This window comes from Heterocephalus glaber, unplaced genomic scaffold (genome assembly GCF_053883595.1).
Source record: "Heterocephalus glaber isolate CG9 unplaced genomic scaffold, H.glaber_assembly_v1.0 deba00001569, whole genome shotgun sequence".
In the NCBI taxonomy this organism is placed as follows: domain Eukaryota; kingdom Metazoa; phylum Chordata; class Mammalia; order Rodentia; family Bathyergidae; genus Heterocephalus; species Heterocephalus glaber.
In genome coordinates, this window is record NW_028258354.1 from 1,839,130 (window position 1) to 1,863,508 (window position 24,379).

At 46.8% G+C, this 24,379-nt stretch overlaps 1 protein-coding gene across 8 annotated transcripts; it reads left to right on the plus strand.

Moving 5' to 3' along the window:
* Positions 1-1,796: 1,796 nt before the first annotated feature.
* On the plus strand, positions 1,797-24,323 carry Dgka (diacylglycerol kinase alpha). Of its 8 annotated transcripts, none has more exons than XM_013078306.3 (25): positions 1,811-2,001; positions 7,043-7,232; positions 7,781-7,925; positions 8,331-8,404; positions 8,717-8,849; positions 9,097-9,171; positions 9,610-9,659; positions 10,069-10,143; positions 10,336-10,455; positions 10,567-10,681; positions 11,360-11,448; positions 11,570-11,689; positions 11,839-11,937; positions 12,121-12,204; positions 12,417-12,490; positions 12,660-12,734; positions 13,232-13,317; positions 13,407-13,496; positions 21,847-22,007; positions 22,256-22,320; positions 22,482-22,572; positions 22,884-23,082; positions 23,187-23,307; positions 23,667-23,727; positions 23,993-24,323. In XM_013078306.3, the coding sequence occupies exons 3-25, from the start codon at positions 7,862-7,864 to the stop codon at positions 24,074-24,076; spliced, it is 2,205 nt and encodes a 734-aa protein (XP_012933760.1). In that variant the 5' UTR covers positions 1,811-2,001; positions 7,043-7,232; positions 7,781-7,861; the 3' UTR covers positions 24,077-24,323. The 8 variants fall into 8 exon arrangements, with proteins under 8 accessions (XP_012933761.1, XP_012933760.1, XP_021097133.1 ...); XM_087192127.1 differs by lacking the exon at positions 1,811-2,001 and adding an exon at positions 2,136-2,158; XM_021241472.2 differs by lacking the exon at positions 1,811-2,001 and adding an exon at positions 2,396-2,748.
* Positions 24,324-24,379: the final 56 nt, after the last annotated feature.

A 24,379-nucleotide genomic window follows, 5' to 3' on the forward strand; every position in this document is an offset into this window, starting at 1 on the left:
GTACCCCCAGATATCCTGCCCAGCTCTGAGCTTGACAGGAAGTGAAACTATTGTCTGTTTGGTAGACCAGCCTAGGACCCAGCCCTGGGCCCCGGATGTGGCCCCCCTACCCAAAGGAGGAAGAGAGGAAAGAGGAGGCAGGGGAGAACAGGCTGTTGTTTTTTCCTTTCCCTTTGTTCATTGTGGTTTCTTTCTTTCTGACTTTTATGATGTGGTTGATTAAAGAAATGAGCACCTGGAACTGTAGGCATTAGGCACCTCCTCAGATGTTTCTTGGCCTTTCTTTCCCCACCTCCACCAATAACTGACTTAGGGTATAAAGGAGCACAGATCCTAATGAAGACATGAAGGCTAGAATAAGACTGATTCCATCTTATTCCTTATTAGAGAAATAACTACACACCCCACTTTGAAGTTCAAAAAAACTTTAAAGACTGGGTGTAGTGGCACACACCTGTAATCACAGTACTTGTGAGGCTGAGACAAGAGAATCACTGGGAATTCGAGGCCAGCCTGGGCTGCATAGTGAGTTCAAGGTCAACCTGAACTATATAGCTAGACCTTGTATCAAAAATAAACACACAAACAAACAAAAAATCTTTGAAAGAATGTCTTTAAATTTATGTAGAGACTGTTAGAAGAGGAGTTATGGACCTACTCTTATATGTTTACTTAGGGTGGCTCAGGGCAGAGAAGCTTCACACACATCAAGCCACTCTGGGGGAGTCCTTAAACAGGGCTGTTTTTGCCTGACTACAGAACTAAGTACAGGATCTGGTGTATAATCAGCTTTCAAAAGTGTTTGTTGACTGTGACTAAGGAAGTCATATAGGAAAATCAAGTTTTGCTAATGATAAAGAAAAGGCTGTTGGGCTGGGGATTTAGCTCAGTGGTTCCTCCGCCTGCCTCGCGGGCTCACAGTCTTGAGTTCAATTCCCAGTACCAAAAAAAAGAAAGAAAAAGAAAGAAAAGGCTGCTAAGAATCAAGCTTGACCAGGTGTGATGGGTCACACCTGTAATCCCAGGTACTCAAGTGGCTGAGGCAGGAGGATCAGAGTTCTAGGCCAACCTGGGTTACACAATAAAAATCCCGTACAAAAAAAGGAGAGAGAGAAAAGAAAAGGGTGAAGAATGGGAGTGGGAGTGAACACATTCTTAACATGTTGCAGGCTCTGTGTTCAATCTCCAGCATTGGGGGGGGGGGGGATGAGGAGTGGCAGAGTCCTTGTCTTTTATTAAGAGTGAGGAGGGGGCTGGGGATTTAGCTCAGTGGTTCCACCACCTGCCTCGCAAGTGCAAGTTCCCGAGTTCAATCCCCAGCACCAAAAAGAAAAAAAAAAGAGGATGAGACTTGTGGAGACACAAGAGCAGAGAGACAGACCCTCCTTCAACCCCTGCACCAAATTTCCAGTTACAATAATAGTACTTTCAAACCCTGTTACTACAGCATCCATATTTCTGGTAAAATTGGAGCGGTTCCTTCAAAAAGCCCATCTGGAAACCATCTAGACCTTCCTAGGTCCCTCTGTTTCCACTAGAGGGCCTTATGTATTCATTTCTTTTTCTCTCTGACCCCCTTCAAAAATATGTATATAGTGTGTGTGTGTGTGTGTGTGTGTGTGTGTGTACACATACAAACACACCACACATACACACACATACAGGCTTGCAGCCTGAAATCCCCCCACACCTACACACCCCAGGTGTAAAAAGGGCCCTTCCAGGAACCCAAGGCATTGTTACTCTGCTCTACTTCAGGGAAGGGTAGGAGGGAGCTCACAGGGGTTGGGGCGGAGCCAGGGACCAGGATGCCTGGGTCTCCATTCCTACCAGCAAGTCCCTAGGCCTCTGTCTCTCCTTCTTACTCTACCAGCTTCAGCACCATTCATGCTGCCCCAAGTGCCTTGACAGCTCCTGAACCACCTCCATCCAGGCAGGAGAAGCTGAAAACATCTCCTATCTGCCCTACTTCGCGCTAGGGCCTTCTGCACCACCTGCAAGGTCAGCGGGTAAAGCGGGAGGGTTAGGTCATGGAGGAAGGGCACTCCCGGGACAGAGTGTTCTTTGCACCCAAACCACCACCCTAGAATTAAGGCGACGATATGCATCTTGAGAGAAGGAGGTAGCCTTAGACTGGAGGCATAGGTCGGAAAGGGAGGTGAGGAACCTGGCGGAGAAAACGGGCAGATTGTCTCAAGCAGTTAGGTGTGGGTGCAGGATGTGAAGTGTGGCCCTCTGGCATTGCCCGAGCTGGGATCTCGGGAGTGTGCAGTCCTAGTGATAGAAAGAGGTTGGGCAGGGAAGTCCAGGATGGCAGCAGTTGGGGGGGTGGGGTGGGGGATAGGTGGTTGGATGCGCAGCTGCCAGTTCTTATCCAGAGCCGGCCTCTAACCTCGGCCTTCCAGGTGCGGGATGAGGGCAGAGGGGAAAGTACTGTGGCTAGAGGTAGAGCTGCCGCGGGGGATAGCTCCTGGGGAAAGTGGCACAGCCCAGGTCCCAGAAGACACTGAGGATGGAAGGGGGAGCAGGTCCTGTTGAACTGGGAGCCCGGAAACGAGGTCCTGCCCAGCCCCGGAGTTTGGGAGTTGGGGGCGCGGGAGCGGCGGCTCAGCTGGGTGGGGGGCGGGCGGCTGTGTCGTCAGGCGCGGGGCGGCCCCGCGCGGCAGCGTCTGCTCTCCGTCCCTGCCGCCCGCTCGGGCTCCGCTTCAGCGCCGGCGCCGGGCTCCGAACGCGCGCCTCCCTGGCCAGGTAGAGACCCCGCGCCCCGCGCCCGACCCAGGAGCTGCGGAGGGGGCGTCCCGCGGGCTGGGCTCGCGCTGCCGGGGCGGGAAGGAGGAAGCGCGACAGCTGGCGCGGGTTGGAGCTGGAAAGCTCGGGCAGCAGGAGGGCTGGGCCAGCCCCCGGTACGCAGCGTTCCCCAGACCTCCCCTCCGCCCCCTCTGCCCGCTCCAAGGGTGACAGAGTGGCTTCTGGGGTCCCGACGCGGAGCAAAGTCCCTTTCCGAACCTCCACAGCGCCGCACGGGTGGATAAGGGTTCTCTGTTTTTGGCCTCTTGGTTCCCAACTTCCCATCCCCATCATTTCCACACCTGTCACCAGGAAGTTTGTGAAAATTCTTGAGTCTTAATTCCATTTTTCAGCTTTAAATCGGGAAATGTAAATATTATTGGACATCTGTTCTGCCTTAGAAATTCGAGCCCACATCCACCAACCATGCCAACCTCATAACTTCCTCCTGTACTACGCAACGAAACCTTCCACACTCCTACCGCCCCCTTAGCAGGCGCGCTATCATGTGCGATGTTTGTGGGGACTTAATGAAATCCGAGACTGCAAGCCACCTAAGTGCCCCTCCAGGGTCACTAACTAGCAGCAGGGGTGGGCAGGAAAGAACAGATCCTGGAGCAGCCCTGGGGGAGAGGAGACCGCTCTGGCCCAGGATAAGGACGAGGTATTCAGAAGGACAGGTTATCAAGCCTGCACCCTCAAGCTAGGTGTGCCTGCCCATGGGGCTTCTTACTGGGCCATTTGAATGCCCTGGGGATACAGGTAATTCTTGAGTAAGGGTCTATTTATATGATTTGGAATGTGAGCAATGAATGCTGAAGTGAAAAGGAAACTAAATATTTGTACTAGCTTTGGAAATAGTATTTATCTCTTGATTAACAGCAGTTTTAGTATTGATGTTTAAAATTAATTCTAGAGAATGAGAGGCACTAAGTTTTAGTGGGATGAACTAAGGTGGGGTGTTTATAGAGTTTGGCTGTGACCCTGTGAGTCATTCTCTCTCTGGGCCTCAATTTCCACCTTGGTAAAATAGGGGGGTTGGTAACTCCCAGCTCTGAGGATGTTCTAGGAGTCTTTGCCTCCAAATGAACTGCTTCCTTTCTCACCCCAAGTTGGTAGAGGTGGGTAGGGAAACTAGAGGAGGGAAGGGAAGGGTGAGTCACAAATAGCTAGCAGGCCAGCAAGCAGCAGACCCCACCCTTCCAGCACCAGCAGTTGCCTGAACTAGCCTAGGTTGTAACCTCAGAGTTGGGATGGACCTGGACTTGTTCCAAGTCTTTAAGGCACAAGGATCCTGTAATTTGCTGCCCTTTAGCTCCAGGAACAATCAGACTTTCAGTGAGAGAAGTCAGGAGGACAACCGAACAAATCCCAAGAGACCTTATGTCCAAGGTCCCAGTCTAGGGATGTCCTTGGACCCTGGCAGTCTATTTTCTAGCCACCTCATCTCTTCCCAGAGGCAAAGTGCAGGACTCTGATATTATTACATGTTTGTACCTGACATATATAAAAAAGGCAGAAGGTGTGCTGGGTTTTTGCTGCTAGAAATTTCTAGAATTTGAGCCTCTGACTCACAAACATTTTTCCTAAGGTCCAAATGTGTTTCTTTCAAGGAGCAAGAAGGTTTTGAGACAGGATCTTGCTATAGTACAGGCTGGCCTTGAGCTCAGTATGTAACACAGGCTGGCCTTGAACTTGGGCCTGGGATTACAGACATGTACCACCACTCCCAGTCAGATATTTCTGTAATTATCACTTTACGTAATAACAGTTAATGTTTATTGAATTCTTTTTTATTTTTATTTTTTTGGTACTGGGGATTGAATTTAGGACCTTGGACTTGTGAGGTAGGCATGGTGCCACTGAGCTAAATCCCTGGCCCTGTTTATTGAATTCTTAATCTGTCATGCAGTTTGGTATGTACGTTGTTTATATAATCTTACTTAGTCTATTTAATCCCCACTCTAACTAATTTCTCTAGGTACCCACTTTACTGATGAGAAAATTGAGGTTGGGCTGGGGATGTAACTCAGTGGTAAAGTGCTTGTGCAGCACACAGGAGGTCCTGGGTTTGATCCCCAGTGCTATTTAAAAACAAAACCAAAAATCTTAAATTCAGGAAAATGAAATGACTCATCCAAGAGCTAGTATTCTAACCTATGTGTAATTCAAAAGTCTATTCTTTAATTTAATTTTTTTTTTTGGTACCGGGGATCGAACTCAGGCCCTTGCGTTTTTGAGGCAGGCAGCAGCACCACTGAGCTAAATCCCTGGCCCATCAAAAGTCTATTCTTGGGCTGGGGATTTAGCTCAGTGGTTCCGCCGCCTGCCTTGCAAGCTCAAGGACCCGAGTTCGATCCCCAGTACCAAAAAAAAAAAAAAAGTCTATTCTTGATAAGCATGGTGGTACACCCTGTAATCTTAGCATTCTGGGAGGCCAAGGTAAGAGGATCACAAGTTCAACTCCAGCCTGGACAATTTAGTGACTTACTGAGAAATTGTCTCAAATAAATAAATGTATGAATGTACATATGTGTTGGGAATGTACTCAGTGTAAAGGCCCTGGGTTCGGTCCATAGTACCACACATAGACAAAAAAAGTCTATTATTTTTGTTTGCTTGTTTGGTCTTTTTGAGACAGGGTCTCATTGTGTAGTTCAGGCTGCCCTTGAACTCACTATGTAGCCCAGGCTGACCTCAAACTCACAGTGACCCTTCTGCCTCAGCCTCCTGAGTGCTGGATTGCAGGTGGGCCACCACCCCCATCTTGGCTGGTCTCTTCTTGTAGCTCCTAATGCCTGCCTCTATGAACTTTACCCAACAAGCCCCAAATGAGTAGATAGAGGTCAGAGTGTTTGATGGAGTACCTCAATAAGTGCTTTTTATCATCATTCATTCATCTACCAATTACTTATTTAGCATCTACTATATGTGCTCTAAATTATCTCATAATCCTCTATCAAGTGGACACTCTAGCATTGCATTTAACCATACTTGGATAAATACGACTCCCAGCTTTTTGTTTGTTTATTGAGACAGGGTCTTGCTCAGGTCCAGAATGGTCTTGAAGTTGTTATGTAGCCCTAGCTGGCCTGGAACTCTCAATCCTCTTGACTCAGCAGACTCCTCAGCTTTACACAACCGTTTGTACAGTCAATACTAAGCACTAACTACATGGGCAATGTTTTAGGTACTCACGATACAGTAATGAACAAGACTGATAAAAGACTCTTGCCCTTGTGGAACTCACATCTTGGTAGAAGACATGCAGAAAAGAAAGAAGCAAATAAATGGGGCAAATAATTTCTACTTGTGATAAATTCTATAAAGGAAAACAAAGGGTGCTGTACAAAGGAGGGGAGCTACTTTAAGATGGAAGGAACACTTAGTACTTGGGAGGCTGAGACAGGAGGATCACCATGAGTTCAAGGCCCACCTAAACAACACAGGGAGATCCAGTCTCAAAGAGGAAAAAAAGATGGAAGAAGCAAGGAAGTTCTCCTGAAGGAAATAACATTGCAGTTGAAGCAAAAAGTTGGCTTTGCCTAGAGTAGGGAGGGTTGTGCCAGAAGACAGAATAGTGACTCTCATTGCCCTGGAAGGTAAGAACTTGGCATGCTTGAGGAACAAGAGGGAGGACAGTAGGACTTGAAAACCATGGGGACAGGGAGAGTGGAACAGGAAGATGACAGAGTGCCAGGTAGAGGCTGTACCACGTGGTTCTCAGGCAGCAGCCTTGGCTTCCTCACTTGACAGCTGCCTAAGAAAATCCCAGCCTCTGAGCTCCAGTTTCTTCATCTTTAAAATGGCTATACAATGATTTTTATTTCACAGGATCACGCAGGATTTGACTTTTTTTTCAGTAATGGGAGAGCCTTGTGCATGCCAGGCAAATGTTCTACCACTGAGCTACATCCCTAGCCCTTTTCATTTTGAGACAGGGTCTCACCATGTTGCCCAGACTGGCCTTGAATCTGAGATCTTCCTGCCTCAGTGTCCCGAGTAGGGGGAATGACAGGCAAGCCCTACTGTGCTGGGCTAATAACTTATTAACACACAATGCTATCAGAGCTGAAAATGGGACCCGGATGGGACTGGCATGAGTTGTTTGACTTCCAAACTGTTCTGTACTATGTATGTACTGACGTAAAGTAGGTAATTATTGTTGTGGTTGTTTTGAATCAGCAAGGCAAGTCGCCCTCTGCGATTTGGGCCCTGGCCAGGATCCATATGACGGCTCCTCCTTGGTTCCTAGGTCCAGTAGCCAAATGTTGGGGCTCCCTGGACGCTGCTAACCCCGTCCCGTGCCCAGGGCCTCCCCCGATGGCCCCCAGCCCCGAGCCTTCTTCCCTTCGACAGCGCAGCTCCGTGGTCCCCCGGCGAGGCGGGGCCGGCTGGGGACCCAGCCAGACGTGGTTCTATGTCGCGCGTCAGAAGCGCTAGAGGTCGTTGCGGGGCGTGGGTGGCTCGGGGAGTGGGTGGCCGAGCCAGGCTGGGGCCCAGGGCTGGAGGCGGAGCAAGATGGGGTCGTGGCCCGGCGGGGGAGCTAGAGCTAGCGGGAGGCGAGCTAATGCCGTGAGAACCACCCCAGGGCCCAGACTGCCGAGGAGCAGGGAGGAGCGAGATGGAGAGCAGGAGAGCCGGCTGCTCCAGGCTTCGGAGCCTGCGGGTGGAGGGCGAAAAGGCAGAGATGGCCAGGGACAGCCACAGAAATAGAGACTGGGAAAGCGGGCGGGGGCGGGGGTGGGGTGCGGGTGGCCAGATGAATCGGAGGAGAATCCAGAAATGAAGGAGAGAAAGTCAGAGATGAGTCAGAGAGATAGGACAGACAGAGCCAGGAAGAGTAGAGTGACACAGGGAGAGGAAGAGATTTATGGAGGGAAGGACTTAGAGAGAAGGAAAGAACAAATAATAGTGGGAGTAGAGCAGACAGAAGCCAGAAGATGCAGACAGCTGGCTCTTCTCCACTCAAGCCCTTGTCATCTTCCTCCAGGCCTTCCCCCTGAAGAAGACCAAGCGCCGGAAGTATTACTACCAAGCTGCCTTTGTGGCCATCCTTAAGAAAAACAGAAAGATGGCCAAGGAGAGGGGCCTAATAAGCCCCGAAGATTTTGTCCAGCTGCAAAAATACATGGAATGTGAGTCTTCCTCCCAACCCTCCAGTTTTGGGAAGAGAATCCCTCTTCCTGCTCCTTACATCCCCTGCCCAACCCCAGTTTCCCCAGTGGACTTGAGCAAGCTCCTCAGGTATGACAGTGACTAGGAAAGGAAGGAGATGGGGAGATGCCTGAGGTAAATCAGCTCTCTATCCACCTTCTCTATACCTTGACTGCTTGCTCCAGGCCTTGGAAAAGAGGAGAAAAGAGTGGTACCAATTTGGAGGATCTGAAATATTTTTCCCACTGTATTCTGTGCTTCTGCTTGGAATTTCTTCATCTCATTCAAATCTTTTTTCCTGCTTGGTGTTTGAATGGGATTCTCTGGCAGAAGGCCAGGACAGCTGACCTGGATTGATCCTCTTCTTTTACTCTCTTCACATCTAGACTCCACCCAAAAGGTCAGTGACGTCCTAAAGCTCTTTGAAGATGGCGAGATGGCCAAATATCTCCAAGGAGATGTGAGTGGCAGCTGGGAAATCCTCTCCTTGACCAACTCCTCTCATCTTTGTTTTTGCCATTCCACTGGGATCCCCATCCTCCAGGGATTATTCTGGGCCTGCTCTCATCGCATTGTACCTGGTCACTATAGCTAATTGCTTTAGAAAAAATAAGAGATCCTATTAACTCAGAACTTGGCTCAAAAAATCATACCTCTGCCTCAGATACTTCTCAGCTCTATACTTATCATCTCTGTCCCAGCTACTCCCAGCTTTTCAGTCCCCACCTGCTACCCTGCAGACTTCTCAGGGTAATGCACACTCTCATCACAGGCCATTGGGTATGAGGGATTTGAGCAGTTCCTGAAAATCTATCTGGAAGTGGATGATGTTCCCAGTCACCTAAGCTCGGCACTGTTTCAGTCCTTCCACAATGGTCAATGCTTAAACGAGACTTTGCTAAAAGGTATGGTTTAGCAGGTAGGATGGAGCTGGGCCTGTGGAAGAAAAGTCAAATTAGTGTGGGTTTGGGGAGGAGAGTTGAATTGCATCACATGTGGGCAGATCAGGAGAGAGTGGTAGAAGATGGTCAGGCTAGATTAGGAGCTAGCAGGAAGAAAGTTAGAGGGAAGAGTTGGAATAAACATAAGAGAAGAAAAGAGCCAAAGTGGAAAGGACCCTGACTTCAGTGCTACTGTACTTTTCTGTGGCAGATGTGGTGTGTCTTAGTGATGTCTCCTGCTACTTCTCCCTCCTGGAGGGTGGCCGGCCAGAAGATAAGCTAGAATGTGAGTGAGTTGCCATTCTGGGGTGGGAGAGGGGAGGAAAGGGAAAGGGAGAGGTGTTCCCCGGTTTCTGACCTTGCTTCTTTTGGAATTCCTAAAGGCTGACTGGGCCAGATAAGGGTGGGCCAGAGAATGGGCCCATTTCTTGTGTTCCCCCAGACTACTTATACCTAATGCCTCATAGTCACTCCAGTTTCTCTGTCTATGCAGTCTCATGTAGGTGGCCTGGCACATTCTTGGGATGGGGAATGTATGCTGTCTCCTCTATCAGGTTCATTGCGGGTGGCATTCATGCCTGTTTCCCCTCTGTTTTTGTCTTCTTTTTCAGTTCCATCCAAAGTGGTAGCTCTCTCTCTAGCTCTTTGTTTCCCTTGTATTCTTGTATGAGTTCTTTGGGTATCTCTCACAAACTAACCCTGGTCTCCCTAAAACATCCCGCAGTCACCTTCAAGCTATATGACACAGACAGAAATGGGATTCTGGACAGCTCGGTGAGTTGTGGGACCCGTATGCTGGGCAAGGGAGTATATTTCCACTTGTCTGTGCCCTCCTGCCCCAGCTCTTCCAGGGTTTTAAGCAGAGAAAGGGCTGGGGGTGTAGCTCAGTGGTAGAGGATTCACCTAGAATGTGCAAGCCCCTGCCTTCAATCCCTAGCACACAAACGTGCACACACACAAAAGGGAGTAGGTCTTAAGCTCCTGACTCCTAAAAGAGAAGGCTAGAGATATGAACATGGGGCTGCCTTTCAAATAAATAAACACATATGTCGACTTGGCAGAGGCACTTAAGAATGAAAGGGTGAGTCTGGGAGCAGAATCCAGGAACCTGGATTTCTGGAGAATAGTTTGAGTAGGAGTAATGAAGAGGATGTGGCTATAACTCTTACCCTCTTTGCCTCAGGAAGTGGAAAAAATCATCCTCCAGATGATGCGAGTGGCTGAATACTTGGATTGGGATGTGTCTGAGCTGAGGCCAGTAAGGCAGTTCTTTCTTCCTGTCCCTCATTACCTTCTTACCCATTGATTCTGCATCAGCCTTACCCCTTGTCTGAGGGGCTGCCTGGTTCCCTTGGTTTGAATGGGTGTGTTGGGTGTCCTTTAGAGACAGAGTGGAGAGGTGTCTGAGGGACCACTCATACTAAAAAATCCCTTCCCACTCTCTGCTCAGATTCTTCAGGAGATGATGAAAGAGATTGACTATGATGGCAGTGGCTCTGTCTCACTAGCTGAGTGGGTCCGAGCTGGGGCCACCATGGTGCCACTGCTAGTGCTGCTGGGACTGGAGATGGTAAGTGGCAAAGGCTTGTGAGGATGGGTGAAGCAGCTCCCTAGGGTGTGCCACCAGAGGTCGGTCCTCGAAGGGTTTAGATGCTCCCTAGCATCCTCTGTGCCCTCCCAGACTCTGAAGGACGACGGGCAACACATGTGGAGACCCAAGAGGTTCCCTAGACCAGTCTACTGCAACCTGTGCGAGTCGAGCATTGGTCTTGGCAAACAGGGGCTGAGCTGTAACCGTGAGTGTTGGGACCTGAGAATGTGGAAGAAGAGGGGAGTCCAGCCATCTGCAGGAGCATGGCCTTCTGAACTTAGAGAGCTGGGTTTGAATTCTGGCTTTGCCACTGACTAGTTATGTGACCTTGGAAAACCCAACTTTCTTTCCTTTTTTTTTTTTCTTTTGCAGTGCTGGGGATCAAATCCCAGACCTCATGTATTTTCTTTAAGCTGTAGTTTCCTTAACTGAAAAGGAAGTAATTGTGAGCATTAAATCAGTTGATGCAAAAGAATATGCTTCACACAGTGCATGCACATACTATAAAATTCAATTAAAGTTGTTATTATTATTACTATTATAGTTATACCTGGGCATTGCTTACATCATCCAACTCAGTTCTGCTGGCACATAGGAGGTGTAAGAGAGGCATGGGGTGGCAGTTGTTCTTTTAGAAGGATGATCAGGGCCGGGGATTTAGCTCAGTGGTGTCACTGCCTGCCTTCCAAGTGCAAGGTCCTGAGTTCAATCCCTGGTACAAAAAAAAGGATGATGGGGAAAAGGCACAGATCTTGGAGATGAGCCTTGCTTGGCAACACTTTAATTACATGTCCTGTTGCAGTGAGTCTTCCTCTCTTTGCACGTAGGGAAGGATGGGGGAAGGGCTGCTACTAAGCCTCTGGCCTTCTTCCCCCTCTCCCAGTCTGTAAGTACACCGTTCACGACCATTGCGCCATGAAGGCAGCGCCGTGTGAAGTCAGCACCTATGCCAAGTCTCGGAAGGACATTGGTGTGAGTGACCCTCACATCACCACCCGAATCTTGGCCTGGTCCCTGGCCTGTCATCCTAAGCCCCACCCTCCCGCTTCTATGCTCAGATCCTCCCAGACAAAGCATTGCCTTTCTCCCCAAGGTCCAGTCACACGTGTGGGTACGAGGAGGCTGTGAGTCTGGCCGTTGCGACCGCTGTCAGAAAAAGATCCGGATTTACCACAGTCTAACCGGGCTGCATTGTGTATGGTGCCACCTACAGGTCAGTTCGGGAGTTAGCCCTCCCGGATGTGCTTTTGGACCCTTCCCAGAGTTGCCCCTGCTCCAAAGGACTGGTTCCAGTTTAAACCCCTAATTTCAGAGGTGGCAGGTCCCCTGCTTGATCTCTGTGTACACACCTTGTATTTTCAGATCCACGATGACTGCCTGGAAGCCGTGGGCCCTGAGTGTGACTGTGGGCTGCTCCGTGAACACATCCTGCCCCCATCCTCCATCTACCCCAGTGTCCTGGTGAGACCCTCAGGCAGCAGTGGAAAGGGGACAGGAGTGCCTCCCGGATTTCCCATACACACCCACACTCAGGGTGCCACTTAGAACAGAGAGCCTGTACTTTGAAGATTCAAACCAGACCCGTTCTCTTCAGGATTCACATATAATCCAGCTTTCCTTCCCTCTGCTTTGCTCCCTTCCCAGGCATCTGGACAGGAGCGTAAACAGAGCAAAAGAAGCCAGAAATCCATGGATGACTTAAATGTGTTCACGTCTGAAGCTCTGCGGGTACAGGGCTGAGGGGCTTGGGCTTCCTGATGTGGCCAGTCTGGGCCTGGTGCCCACACAGCAGGGACTGAAGTAGGAAAGCCTGGGGGCGGCTACTTCCTGTTGGGGGAGGTGAAAGCATTGGTGAAAAGCAAGTGAAAGCAAGGCCACCTTATCTCTGAAAACATGCTGGTTTGTTTATCCTTATTTTCTTCCTCCCCCACGCCTTGCAGATTGAGCCTGTTCCTAACACTCACCCACTTCTAGTCTTTGTCAATCCTAAGAGTGGTGGGAAGCAAGGGCAGAGGTGAGAAGAGAGGTCTGTGTCTTCCTAAGTAGAGTGGGAAGGCCAGAGTTTGGAGGGAGGAAGGGAATGTGGTGTATTGGCGGGGGCACCTTGAGGAGGACGTTAACAAGGATATAGAATATCACTTCCACTTCACCTCACCATGAACTTTACTTTTTCCCTCACACAGGGTGCTTTGGAAGTTCCAGTATATACTAAACCCTCGGCAGGTGTTTAACCTCCTACAGGACGGTCCTGAGCCAGGGTAAGTATAGGTTAGGGACATAGCACAGTATTTTTGTGTATCTGTATATATTTAAGAGAGAGCAAGAAAGAGTGTATGTTGGGAGAAGAGGCCTAGGGGACTCCAAGAGGCCAAAATTCAGAATCCTTCTTTCCCTAAGGTCCTTGAGTATCCCCTCTTCTCAGCTCTCTGGCCCATCTTTGTCTTGCTGTAAAAGGATAATCTTTTATCCTGTTTTCTCCTAACCACTGCAGAGTAACTATAACTCTCCACTCTGTCTTTAATAGAAAATAGAATCCATTATTATTATTATTATTATTATTATTACTACTATTACTATTAGAACTGAACCCAGGGGATTGAACCCAGAGCTCAACCACTGAGCTATAGCCCCACCCCAGAACTCAAGTCTTTTGACAAAGGGAAAGGGTCATAGTAATGAGAAACATGAAGTAATCTGCCTATCCAGGAGCCCAGTAACCTCTGTCCTTTATTTTCTTTCTCCCCTTTTGTCTCAGACTCAGATTCTTCAAAGATGTTCCTGATAGCCGGATTTTGGTGTGTGGTGGAGATGGCACAGTAGGCTGGATTCTAGAGAGCATTGGTCAGTGCAGAGAGAGACTCTGGCAGGAGATGGGGGGAGTGGTACCCCGGACCAGCTCCCTCCATCTGTGTCTTCACCTGCCTCCCCAGAAAAAGCCAACTTGCCTGTGGTACCTCCTGTTGCTGTGCTGCCTCTGGGCACTGGAAATGATCTGGCTCGGTGCCTACGGTGGGGAGGAGGTAGGTGGTTAGAAATTGTTTTGCCTGGGAGTGGGGGGAGTTGGGTAGGAAAGGAAAGGCATGCAGAGAAGACTCTAGGCATCTGGTGTGGAAAGAGGGTTGGGGGAGAAGAGAGGCACAGATAAGTGTGTACTAACATCGAGTAAGCAAATAGAAGAGAGCTTTGGAAGAACTAGGGACCACATTCTGAACCTAGAAGAGCCAAGGGTGACAGTTCTCTTCCTTATAGGCCTAAAAATATTTGCTTCTCCAAACAACTCTTAGGGCTGAGAGGATCAAGGAATATAGTTGGCGGGGGAAGAGGGGAGTGAGAACAAAGTGGCGATAGGTTGTGTAAGAACTAAGGCAGATGATGGAGCTAGCAGGAGCTTTTCCACGATTCATTCATTCATTCATTCATTCATTCAGCTAACCTTTCATTTATGTTCATTTGTTCATGCACATGATTTCTTTCTGAGCCTATTGCAACAGTCTCTTAACTGCACTCCCATTTCTTTTTCTAATCCCCAGCTTCACTCCCATTTCTAATCTCTTATTCCTTTCAAAGAAAAAATTTCAGGAATGGTGAATGAAGAGGTCAGTATAGGGCAGATTGTGTCTGAATTATCTTGGGGTTAAAGCTGTTGGGTTCAGAATCCAGCTCAAAAATCTTGCTGGAGATTAAGGAAGAAGACTAAGAAGAGTTCCTAGGTGGAGAAATTGGTGTAAAGTCAGAGGAGCCACAAATCAGTATGGCGGTATATTGGGAAAACAGTCATTCACTGTGATTGGGACCTACAGTGCAAGGTGAGGAATGGGGAGAGGGAGGGCTGAGTTGAGCAGGTGCAGATTATCAAGGGTCATGAAGTTCGTTACCATGGAGGGTTTTTTTTTTGGTACCAGGGATTGAACTCAGGACCTTGGGCTTGTGAGGCAGGTGCCGGAACCACTGAGCTAAATCCCCAGCCCTACCATGGAGTTTTTATCCATATCCTCCCAGAAATCAAGCTGACAGCTCACAGAAATGATTTTGAATTGTTTGCCTTACAGTATTCTTATTTCTTTGATTTTTTTTTTTTTTTAGTATTTTATTTTATTTTGGTGGTACTGGGGATTGAATTCAGGCCTTTGCACTGAGCCACATCCCAGCCCTTTTACATTTTTTAATTTAAGACAGGGTCTTGCTTAGTCACTAAGTTGCCTAGCCTGGGTTTGTACTGAATTTGATTATTTCTAATTGAGCACATATTCTTCAGTTCACGCCAGTCCCCTTGACTCCCTGCTAACTACTCATTTGCTTCACCTTTCAAGCCACTGAGGCATTTGAGTTCGTAGACCCTGAACAAGGGGAAATGCTTGATATAAGTAAAAGAAAAAATAAGAATGCTAGGCATGGTGGTGCACACTTGTAATTCCAACACTCCTTGGTAAAAAGCTGAGGCAGGAGGATTGAGGCAGCCTGGGCCACGTAGTGAGTTTAAGGCTAGCCTGGACTACATAGAGAGACCCTGTCTCAAGAAACAAATTTAAAAAATAGGAAGAAATATCCCTGGGTGTAGAGTATAACTTTATTCTTTTTTTCTCTGTATTGGGGCTTAAACTGAGGGCCTCTGCACCAAGCTACATCCTAAGTTTTTTGTTTTTCGTTTTTTGGAGACAGAGTCTCAATAAATTGCTAAATGTCCCAAGCTGGACTAGAACTTGTAAATCTTCTGCCTCAGCCTCCTAGAGTGCTGGAATTGCAGGCATGTACTAGCATGCCTGGTTTATAACTTAAATCTTGAACATATACATAGGACTTTTTTTTTTTTTTTGCCAATTTACAGGTCCATACCATCTGGATTTTTCATATATAGTATTATGTACTTTAATTTTGTTTTTGTTTTTGTTTTGTTTTTGGTACCGGGGATCGAACTCGGGTCCTTGGGCTTGCGCAGCAGGTGGCGAAACCACTGAGCTAAATCCCTGGCCCATATTATGTACTTTAAATCACGTGTTTTGAGTGAGTCTTAATGTGTGTTCTACAAATGAGACTCTTGAAGCAGTTGTCTGCTAACTCAAGCTGAACCATCACCATACACATAAATGCAGTACTGAGAAAAATTTATATTGAAATTGAAAAGCATAAGCTTTGAGAAGGAGTGAAAGGGATATCACTGTGGTAGCTCTGTGCATTAAAGGAAGGAGACAAAATTGGAAACTACCTGTATTGCAGTGGTCCATAAAAGAGATGACAAGGGACAGGGATTTAGCTCAGTGGCACTGCGCCTGCCTTGCAAGAGCAAGGTCCTGAGTTTGGTGCCGGCACCACAAAAGAAAAACCGCTGGCCAGAGAAGTAAAGATGGCAGCAATGCATAATGAGATAGAAGTGACAGCATTTGATAACTGAGTGGTCATGGATGAGGAAGAAGAAGAAGTGTCACATTTTTAGGTTTGTGGACTGAGCAAGTAGGAGTGCCATTTATTATGAGGGGGGTATGGGAGAAAGACCTTTAAGGAAGAAAGGCAGATTCACTTTTGAACTGTTGAGCTGAGATGAGAATGGAGCAATCAGATGGCGATCTAGGGGGCACTTAGAAATAGATGTCAGGGATTTAGAAGAGAAGTCAGAGTTGGAGATAACCTGTTGGACAGTCATTTGGTTCTAGTGGAAATTGACAGCCTGACAGTAGATGAGTTCACCCAAGGACAGAGGTAAGAAGTTAGACAAGGACAAGAAGACCCTGGTAATACCATCTTTAAGGGCTGAGCAGAGGAAGAGGAGGTATTGAAAGAATCTATGTTTAGCCAGGTATGGTGGTGCAAGCCTATAATCCCAGCATGAGGGAGGCTGAGGCAGGAGGAGCGCCATGAGCCAGCCTGGACTACATAGTGAGACTCTGTATCAAGAAAGACCAAAAAAATAGAAGTATCCTAATGCTGCTATAACAAATTACACGAGCAGTGGCTCCAGCAACACAATTTTTTTTTTTTTTTTTTTTACAGATTTTTTTGTCTTAGAGTTCTGGAGGTCAAAAGTCCAAAACAGGGGCCAAGGATTTAGTTCAGTGGCACTGTGCCTGCCTCGCAAGCACAAGGTCCTCCTGAGTTCGATCCCCAGTACCAAAAAAAAAAGTCCAAAACAAGTCTCACTGGGCTAAAATGAAGGGATTGGCAGGGCCGTGTTTTTCTCTAGGGGTGCTGTGGTGAGATTCCTTTTCCTTTTCCTTTTCTTTTCCAGTTTGTAGAGACTTGGCCCCTGGCCCCCTCCTAAACACTAATTTTATCACTCCAACCTCTCCTTCTATTGTCACATCTCCTTCTAAGACTTCTCTCCTGTCTTCCTTTTTTGTTTATTTATTTTTAAATTTTTGAGACAAGAGTCTCACTATGTAGCCGAGGCTGGCCTCAAACTTGCACTGGCTCATCCTCCTTCCTCTGCCTTCCAAGTCCTGGGATTACAGTTGTGCACCACCATGCCTCATTTATAAGGACCTTTGTATTACATTGGGACCAATTAAATAATCTGGGATAATCTCCCATTCAAGATCCTTAGTGTAATCCTATCTGCAGTCTTTTTGCCATGTACAATTCCTTTTCCTTCTTTCCCTCCCTCCTTCCTCTCTCCCTCCTTCCCTCCCTTCCTTGTTTCCTTGCTTCCTTTCTCTCTCAGTACTGGGGATTGAACCCTAGGCCTTTGTACTGAGCTACATTCCCAGCCCTTTTTTATTTTTATTTTGAGACAGAGTCTTACTGAGTCACTAAATTGCCCAGGCTGGGCTCCAAATTTCAACTGTCCTGGCCCAGTCTCCTGAGTACTCGGGATTACAGTTGTGTGTTACTACAACCAGTCTGTATTACGATCAGAGAGGGTCCTCTGGAATGGAGAGAGTGATATTTCAGAAACTAAGTGAAGAGTTAAAATGAGAAGCCAGGTGTGGTGACACACACCTATAATCCCAGCACTCAGGAGGCTGAGGCAGGAGGATCACTGTGAGTTCAAGACCAGCCTGGGCTACATAGCGAAACCATGTCTCAAAAAACAAAAACAAAAAAACAAAAAGTTAAAATGAGAACTAAAGCTAAACTGTTAGTTTTGGCAGGAGTCATTAACAGTCTTTGCCAAGAGTTTCAGCAGAGTGGGATGGTGAAAGGCAGATTACAAGGGTTGAGCCATTAGTGGAATGTGAGGAAGTAGAGACTTTTTTTTTTTAAATCTTCTTTCCCCCATGGCTACAAAAATAATAGATTCTTGTGGTTAAATTTTTTTAAAATTTCAGATATACATGCCAAGAAAGTGAAAGCTCCCTGAAATCTATTCCATAAAGTTTTAGATTCCATTCCTCGTTCTCTTTATTTCTAGACACATACTAATATATATTTAAGCAAGATTTTTTTTTCTAGTACTAGGGACTGAACCCAGAGCCTTCACACTGAGGTAAATCTCCAACCATTTTTAAACATCTGTGGGGGGGGCTTTTCTTTTTTTTTTTTTTTAACTGTGATTTATTTATTTAGGTTTTTTTTTTTTTGTACGGGAGATCGAACTCGGGTCCTTGCGCTTTCGAGGCAGGCGGCAGAACCACTGAGCTAAATCCCCGGCCCTATTTAGTTTTTTTGAGTCAGGGTCTCTCAAAACTGTAATCCTAGCACTCTGGGAAGCTGAGGCAGGAGGATTGAGCATATTCTGGGCAATTAAGCAATTTAGCAAGACTCAATCTCAAAAAGGGGGGAGGTTGATGCTGGGGGTGTAGCTCAGGGCAAAGACCCTGGATTCAATCCCCAGTACCACAGGGTGGGGGATGGGGAGCCAATGTGGTGGCCCACATCTGTAATCCCAGTGCTAGGATGGAGAGGCAGGGAGATCGAGTTTGAGGCCAGCCTGGGCTACATGGCAAGACCCTGTCTCAAAAAAGAGAGTTTACATGTGCTCATATACTGGTCTGCTTTTCCGTCTTCATCAGATCCCCTACACGTGATCAGAGACAACCACTGTTTCCTATGTTCACTCACATTGCTGTTTCCATATGCACACAGGTATATATGTATGAACCCACACACAACTTTTTTCCTCCTGTACTTAGCAAGACCCTGCTTCAAAATAAAAAATGAAAAAGTAGGTTGAGATGTAGCTCATTGCAAAGGCTCTGTGTTCAATTCCCAGTACAGGAGGACTTGCTACTGTTACCTAATTAAGTCCCAGAGTCTCTGATTCAGACCTGGTGGAGTGGCAAGTTCCACTTGTTCCCCAACTCTTGCCCCTCCAGGCAGCAGCTGCAATGCCTGACCTTTCTCCATTGATGGTCATTTAGATTGTTTCTAATTTTTGCTGTTTCAGAGGATACTTCAACAAACATCCATTTCTTCACATGTTATTTTCTACAGGAGATGTTCCTAAATATAGAATTGCTATATCCAAAAATATGTCTTGAAGCCAGGCGAGGTAGTGCACACATGTAATCTCAGCTACTTGGAAGGATGAGGCAGGAGGATGCACATTTAAAGCCAGCCTGGGCAACCTAGTGAGACCTTGTCTCAAAATAAAAATTTTAAAAGGCAGGAAGCTCAGTGGCAGAGCAAGTTAAGTGCAAGGCTCTCCATTCAATCCTTAGTACTGAAAAAAAAATTTTTGTTTGATATTTTATTTTTCATGTTAGAGAAGCAGTTTACCACTGAGCTAAACCCCCAGCACCAAAATATTTTTTTCTTTTTTGGCAGCAGGGATCACACTTGGGACCTTGTGCTTGCAAGGCAGGCGCCGGAACCACTGAGCTAAATCCCCGGCCCTCAAAATTTGATATTTTTACAAAAATTGCCACTTGCCTTCCAAGAATGAGTTATTAATTTATGTTCCAGCTAACAGCAAATGAGGGTTCATAAACTCTTTTTTTTTTTGGTACCAGGGATCGAACTCGGGTCCTTGTGCTTGTGAGGCAAGCGGCAGAACCACTGAGCTAAATCCCTGGCCCGAGAGTTCATAAACTCTTAACTGTTGATTTTCTCAGTCACCTTATAGTTTGGTAACCTGATAGGCACAAAAGTTAACCATTTTCAATTTCTTTTACCGGACATTTTTTTATATGCATATTATCCATTTGTATTTCTTCTTCTGTGATAGGTTTATTTGTATTATTTGTGCTGTCTTTTTTGCTTCTTTGTGTTTTTTAAATTTTATTGGTATATTTTAGGTATACAATATAATGACATTCATCACTGGAGATTTGTACCTTTAGTATCTTTTGTAGCGTTCTTTCTTTTTCTCTTTTTTTGGTATCAGGGATCGAACTCGGGTCCTTGCGCTTGCGCAGCAGGCACTGAAACCACTGAGCTAAATTCCCGGCCCTCAATAGCTTTTGATTCTTATCTTTTCCCCATTCCCCTGCCCTCCCTTCAACCCCTCCACCCCTCCCTATTTTTTTCACCCCTCCCTATTTACAAAGACTTTGTTTCCATTTTTTCATTTTCTCATATTAATTCTGTTCCCCTCTTTCCTTTCCCCTACCCCTCCCACTTCCCAAGGTCTTGCTGTGTAGTTCAGGCTGACCTTGAACTCAATATGTTGCCCAGGCTGGCCTTGAATTCTTGGTGATCCTCTTGCCTCAGCCTCCAAAGTGCTGTGATTACAGACTTGCGACACCAAGCCTGGCCCATTTGCCCATTTTTTATATTGAGTTTAATAAAGTGATTTTAAATTTTTATTTATTTATTTGTGGGGGGGGGTGCTGGGGAGTCAAACCCAGGGCCTCATACATGCTAGACAAGTGCTCTAGCACTGAGCTACACTCCTCTCCCTCTAAGTGCCTACTGTATGCCCTTTTCTTTTGTTCTGCTCTCCTCCTCTCCTCCCTTCCCCTCCCCTTTCCTCCTCTTTTTTCTTCCCTTTTCTTTTCTTTTCTTTCTTCCTTTCAAATAGTCTCATTAAATTGCCCTGGCTTGCCTCAAACTTGTGATCCTCCTGCCTCAGTAGCTGGGATTATAGGTTATATGTGCACTACCACACTCACCTAGAACTTCTTGAATATTTTGAAAGTTAATCTGCTATATGTGCATTTTTTCCTCTGTTTATATTTCTGTTCCCTTTTCTTTCTCTCTCTCTTTCCTTCCTTTCATATGTGTGTTTATTTAACCATACAGAAGTTTTAACTTTTAACCGGCATAGTAGCCTATACCTGTAATCTCAACTAATTTAGATACTGAGGCAGGAAGACTGCCAAGTTTGAAGCCAGCCTGGATAATTTGAAACTCTGTCTCAAAATTTAAAACAAAGTTGAAAAGGTGGGGGCCCCCTGGAGATGTAGCTCAGTGCTCCCTGGCTTCAATCCCTATTACCACACACACACAAACACGGTTAATGACAGGAAAATGAAAAACGAAGAGTTCGGGATGTAGCTCAGTGCTAGGTCCAGTGTTTGTTTCCCAGTACTATAAAAACAAAAAATAATGACAACAAAGCACTGTACTACTCAGCTCTACCCCAGCCCATCCTAAATTTTACTGTAATTACATTTATTCATCCTTTTTGGCTTCTGCTTTTCTATTATGCTTTTCATTCATTCTATTAGGGCTTTTCATTCAGAGAAAATAAAAGTACTCATGTTTTCTTCTAGTATGATCAGGCTTTTTTTTTAACTTTTTTTTTTTTTTTTGGTGGTACCAGGGATCGAACTTGGGTCCTTGTGCTTATGCAGCAGGCAGCGAAACCACTGAGCTAAATCCCTGCCCCTTTTTTTTTTAACTTTTTAATTCTTAGATCCATCTTGAATTCATTTTGGTGTAAGGAGTAACTTCCGCATCTAGCACTATTGACTAATCTTCACCAGTTTATTTGAACTGTTAGAGTAAATTCCCATATATACTAGAGTCTATTTGGGGCACTCTTTTTTGCTGTTACTTTTTATTCTCATCACTGTACCAGTATCACACTTGATTGTGTTCTGTCTGTTGGAATGGGACGAGAAAGCATTCGGGAGATGAGAGAGATTCTGCCCATTTGTCACCTTTCTTTTTTTTTTCCTTTGGTACCAAGGCTCGAACTCAGAATCTTGCGAGGTACGAGGTGGAACCACTAAGCTAAATCTCCGGCCCTGTCATTATCTTTTTCAGCATTTTCTTGGTTATTCTTTCCAATCTTCCCGATGAACTTTGGAGTCATTTGTAGATATGCACATACATTAGAAGTATTTATCTTCCACAACAGTGTTCAGCAAGAGGCTGATTTTAACATGGGCCCATGGGAGTCTGGCACCTTGCCCTTCCTCTGGCAAAGGCTGGGAGGTCATGCAGAGCCACAGCAGGGGAGCCTTGGGGATCTGTAAAGCTGAGGTTTAGAAGAGGGCTCTCTGGGAACCAGGGCTCTGTGCTAATGTATCCTATCTTCTCTTCCTCCCCTAGGGTATGAGGGACAGAATCTGGCAAAGATTCTCAAGGATTTAGAGATGAGTAAGGTGGTCCATATAGATCGATGGTCCCTGGAAGTGATACCCCAACAAACGGAAGAAAAAAGTGATCCAGTCCCCTTTCAAATCATCAATAACTACTTCTCCATCGGTGTGGTCAGTGGACCTGAGCACAGCAGGAAGGGAGGGTGTAGGGGTTAAGCAGAGGCTGGGCAAGCACAGAAAGGGAAGAGAGAGGGTAAGAGAGCAAGTGGTGTGGGGAAATTGAGAGTTGTGCAGTGGTGTGAGTTGCAAAAAGGAACTTGGGACATGCTGCATCCAGACTGGGGCAGGACACAGGGGACAGTGCTCTGTACGGAGAGAGACATCAGAGCCTCTGGTACCACATGTCCTTAACTCTCTAGGATGCGTCTATTGCTCACCGATTCCACATCATGCGAGAGAAATATCCTGAAAAGTTCAACAGCAGGTAAGGGAGAGAAAGAGGGTATGGGCATACATAGTGTCAGGGACCAGATATGTGACCAAGTTATTCCCCTTGGAGTTGGGACATTGATGTCACTTACCATCCCCATCAGAACTGTGTGCCCTGTCCCCTCCCTACCGGGCCCTGTGTTGGGGCTAACACAGAATGAAGAACAAGCTCTGGTACTTCGAATTTGCCACATCTGAATCCATCTTCTCAACATGCAAAAAGCTGGAAGAGTCTTTGACAGTTGAGGTGCGTGTGATGAGACCCAGCCCTGCATCCTTCGTAGTTTCTTATACTTAAGTTTCTGTTTGTTGCACAGACATCTTTGGGAACTTGCCATATTCCTGCACCTATATTTCTTTGACTTCCCAGCTGTCAAACCCTGACTTCCTAAGTCCTCAAGATACACTAGTCCCTTTTTCCTTCCTTTTCTTCCAAACCTCCAAATGCTGGCCTTCCCAGTTTTGTCACCTGATAGAGGGATCAGTCACATCCATGATTATGACATGAGTTGAGAATCTGTGCTTTCCCCGACTGGGCCTGTGCCCCCATCCCCTCAGATCTGTGGGAAACCGCTGGATCTGAGTAACCTGTCCCTAGAAGGCATCGCAGTGCTGAACATCCCTAGCATGCATGGTGGCTCCAACCTCTGGGGTGATGCCAAAAGACCCCATGGGGATATCTGTGGGATCAACCAGGCCTTAGGCTCTACAGCTAAAGTCATCACTGACCCTGACATCCTGAAAACTTGTGTGCCAGGTAAGAGGCCCACCCTTGGGAGTGGGCAGGACTAAGGGGAAAGTGTGGCTCCCTCTGGGAGAACCCTGCTTCTGGAAAACCTATATTCCTACTTTTCCCCGTAGACCTAAGTGACAAGCGACTGGAAGTAGTAGGGCTGGAGGGTGCAATTGAGATGGGCCAGATCTATACCAAGCTCAAGAGTGCTGGACGGCGGCTGGCCAAGTGCTCTGAGATCACTTTCCAGTAAGGATGACTGCAACCCAGGGTCCTGTGGGAAGGAGTAGGGCCAGAAGCACAGAGGGTCATGGGAATAGTGAAGCAAGGCTTTACTAGGAGAGCTTCATTGACAAAGGGCATCAAAACCAAACTAAGCCAGGTGTGGTGGCACGTACCTGTAGTCCCAGCACTCAGGAGGCTGAGGCAGGAGGATCGTTGCAAGTTCGAGGCTAGCCTGGGCTACACAGTGAGTTCAAAGCCAGCCTGAACTACATAGCGAGACCCTATCTAAAAAAAAAACAAACAACCTGAGAAGCAGAGTTCTGGTATTCAGCTGGTAAGGAAATCTCCACCAATCTTCCTAAATCTTCCTTGACCTCCAATAGCACCACAAAAACCCTCCCCATGCAAATTGACGGGGAACCCTGGATGCAGTCACCCTGTACAGTGAGTATCAGCTCTGCCTGCTAAAAACCGAACTCTCAGGCTCCATGGATCTTAAATTAATACCCATAGTTTCTTTACCTTTTTCTAAGTTCCCCTGTGCATCATTCCTCCCACTCTTTCTTTTCTCAGCCCCTGTCCTCCCTATAATGCCCTCTCTAGGACCCCAGCAACCAACCCCAAAAACCCACATTTCCACCCCAAGCCCCTGACGTTCTAGCCCTGAGCCACTGGGTCCTGCCTCTGAATATGTTCCCTTCCCTTCCAGATCAAGATCACCCACAAGAACCAGATGCCCATGCTCATGGGCCCACCACCCCGCTCTTCTAATTTCTTTGGCTTCTTAGGCTGAGAGAGACACCCTCAGCCGGCAAGCCAGCCTTGAACCCACCTGCCCATCCCTGGACTCCACTCTCTAGGCTCTGTACGTTGCTGCCACACCTTCCTGCCAGCTCAGGGGAGTGTTCGTACATCCTCACAGTATTTATTATCCTGCACCACCTCCCCACTTCCCATGTACACATGCACACACCACACACAGATATGTTCAAAGTGCCTCATCTAAATAAAATGACTTTTTCCCATTGGGATATCTGTAAGTGATGCTCCTCTTTCTTTCACACTTTTACTCCTTAAAAGACACAGATTCAAGAAG

Excerpts from the sequence above, each read along its gene's own strand:
- Dgka (XM_004861363.4), top strand. The coding sequence starts at position 7,309 with ATGGGGTCGTGGCCCGGCGGGGGAGCTAGAGCTAGCGGGAGGCGAGCT. Across the intron at positions 12,491-12,659 it reads GGTGGGAAGCAAGGGCAGAG|GGTGCTTTGGAAGTTCCAGT; the intron begins GTGAGAAGAGAG and ends TCCCTCACACAG. Across the intron at positions 23,083-23,186 it reads CCTGAAAACTTGTGTGCCAG|ACCTAAGTGACAAGCGACTG; the intron begins GTAAGAGGCCCA and ends TTTTCCCCGTAG.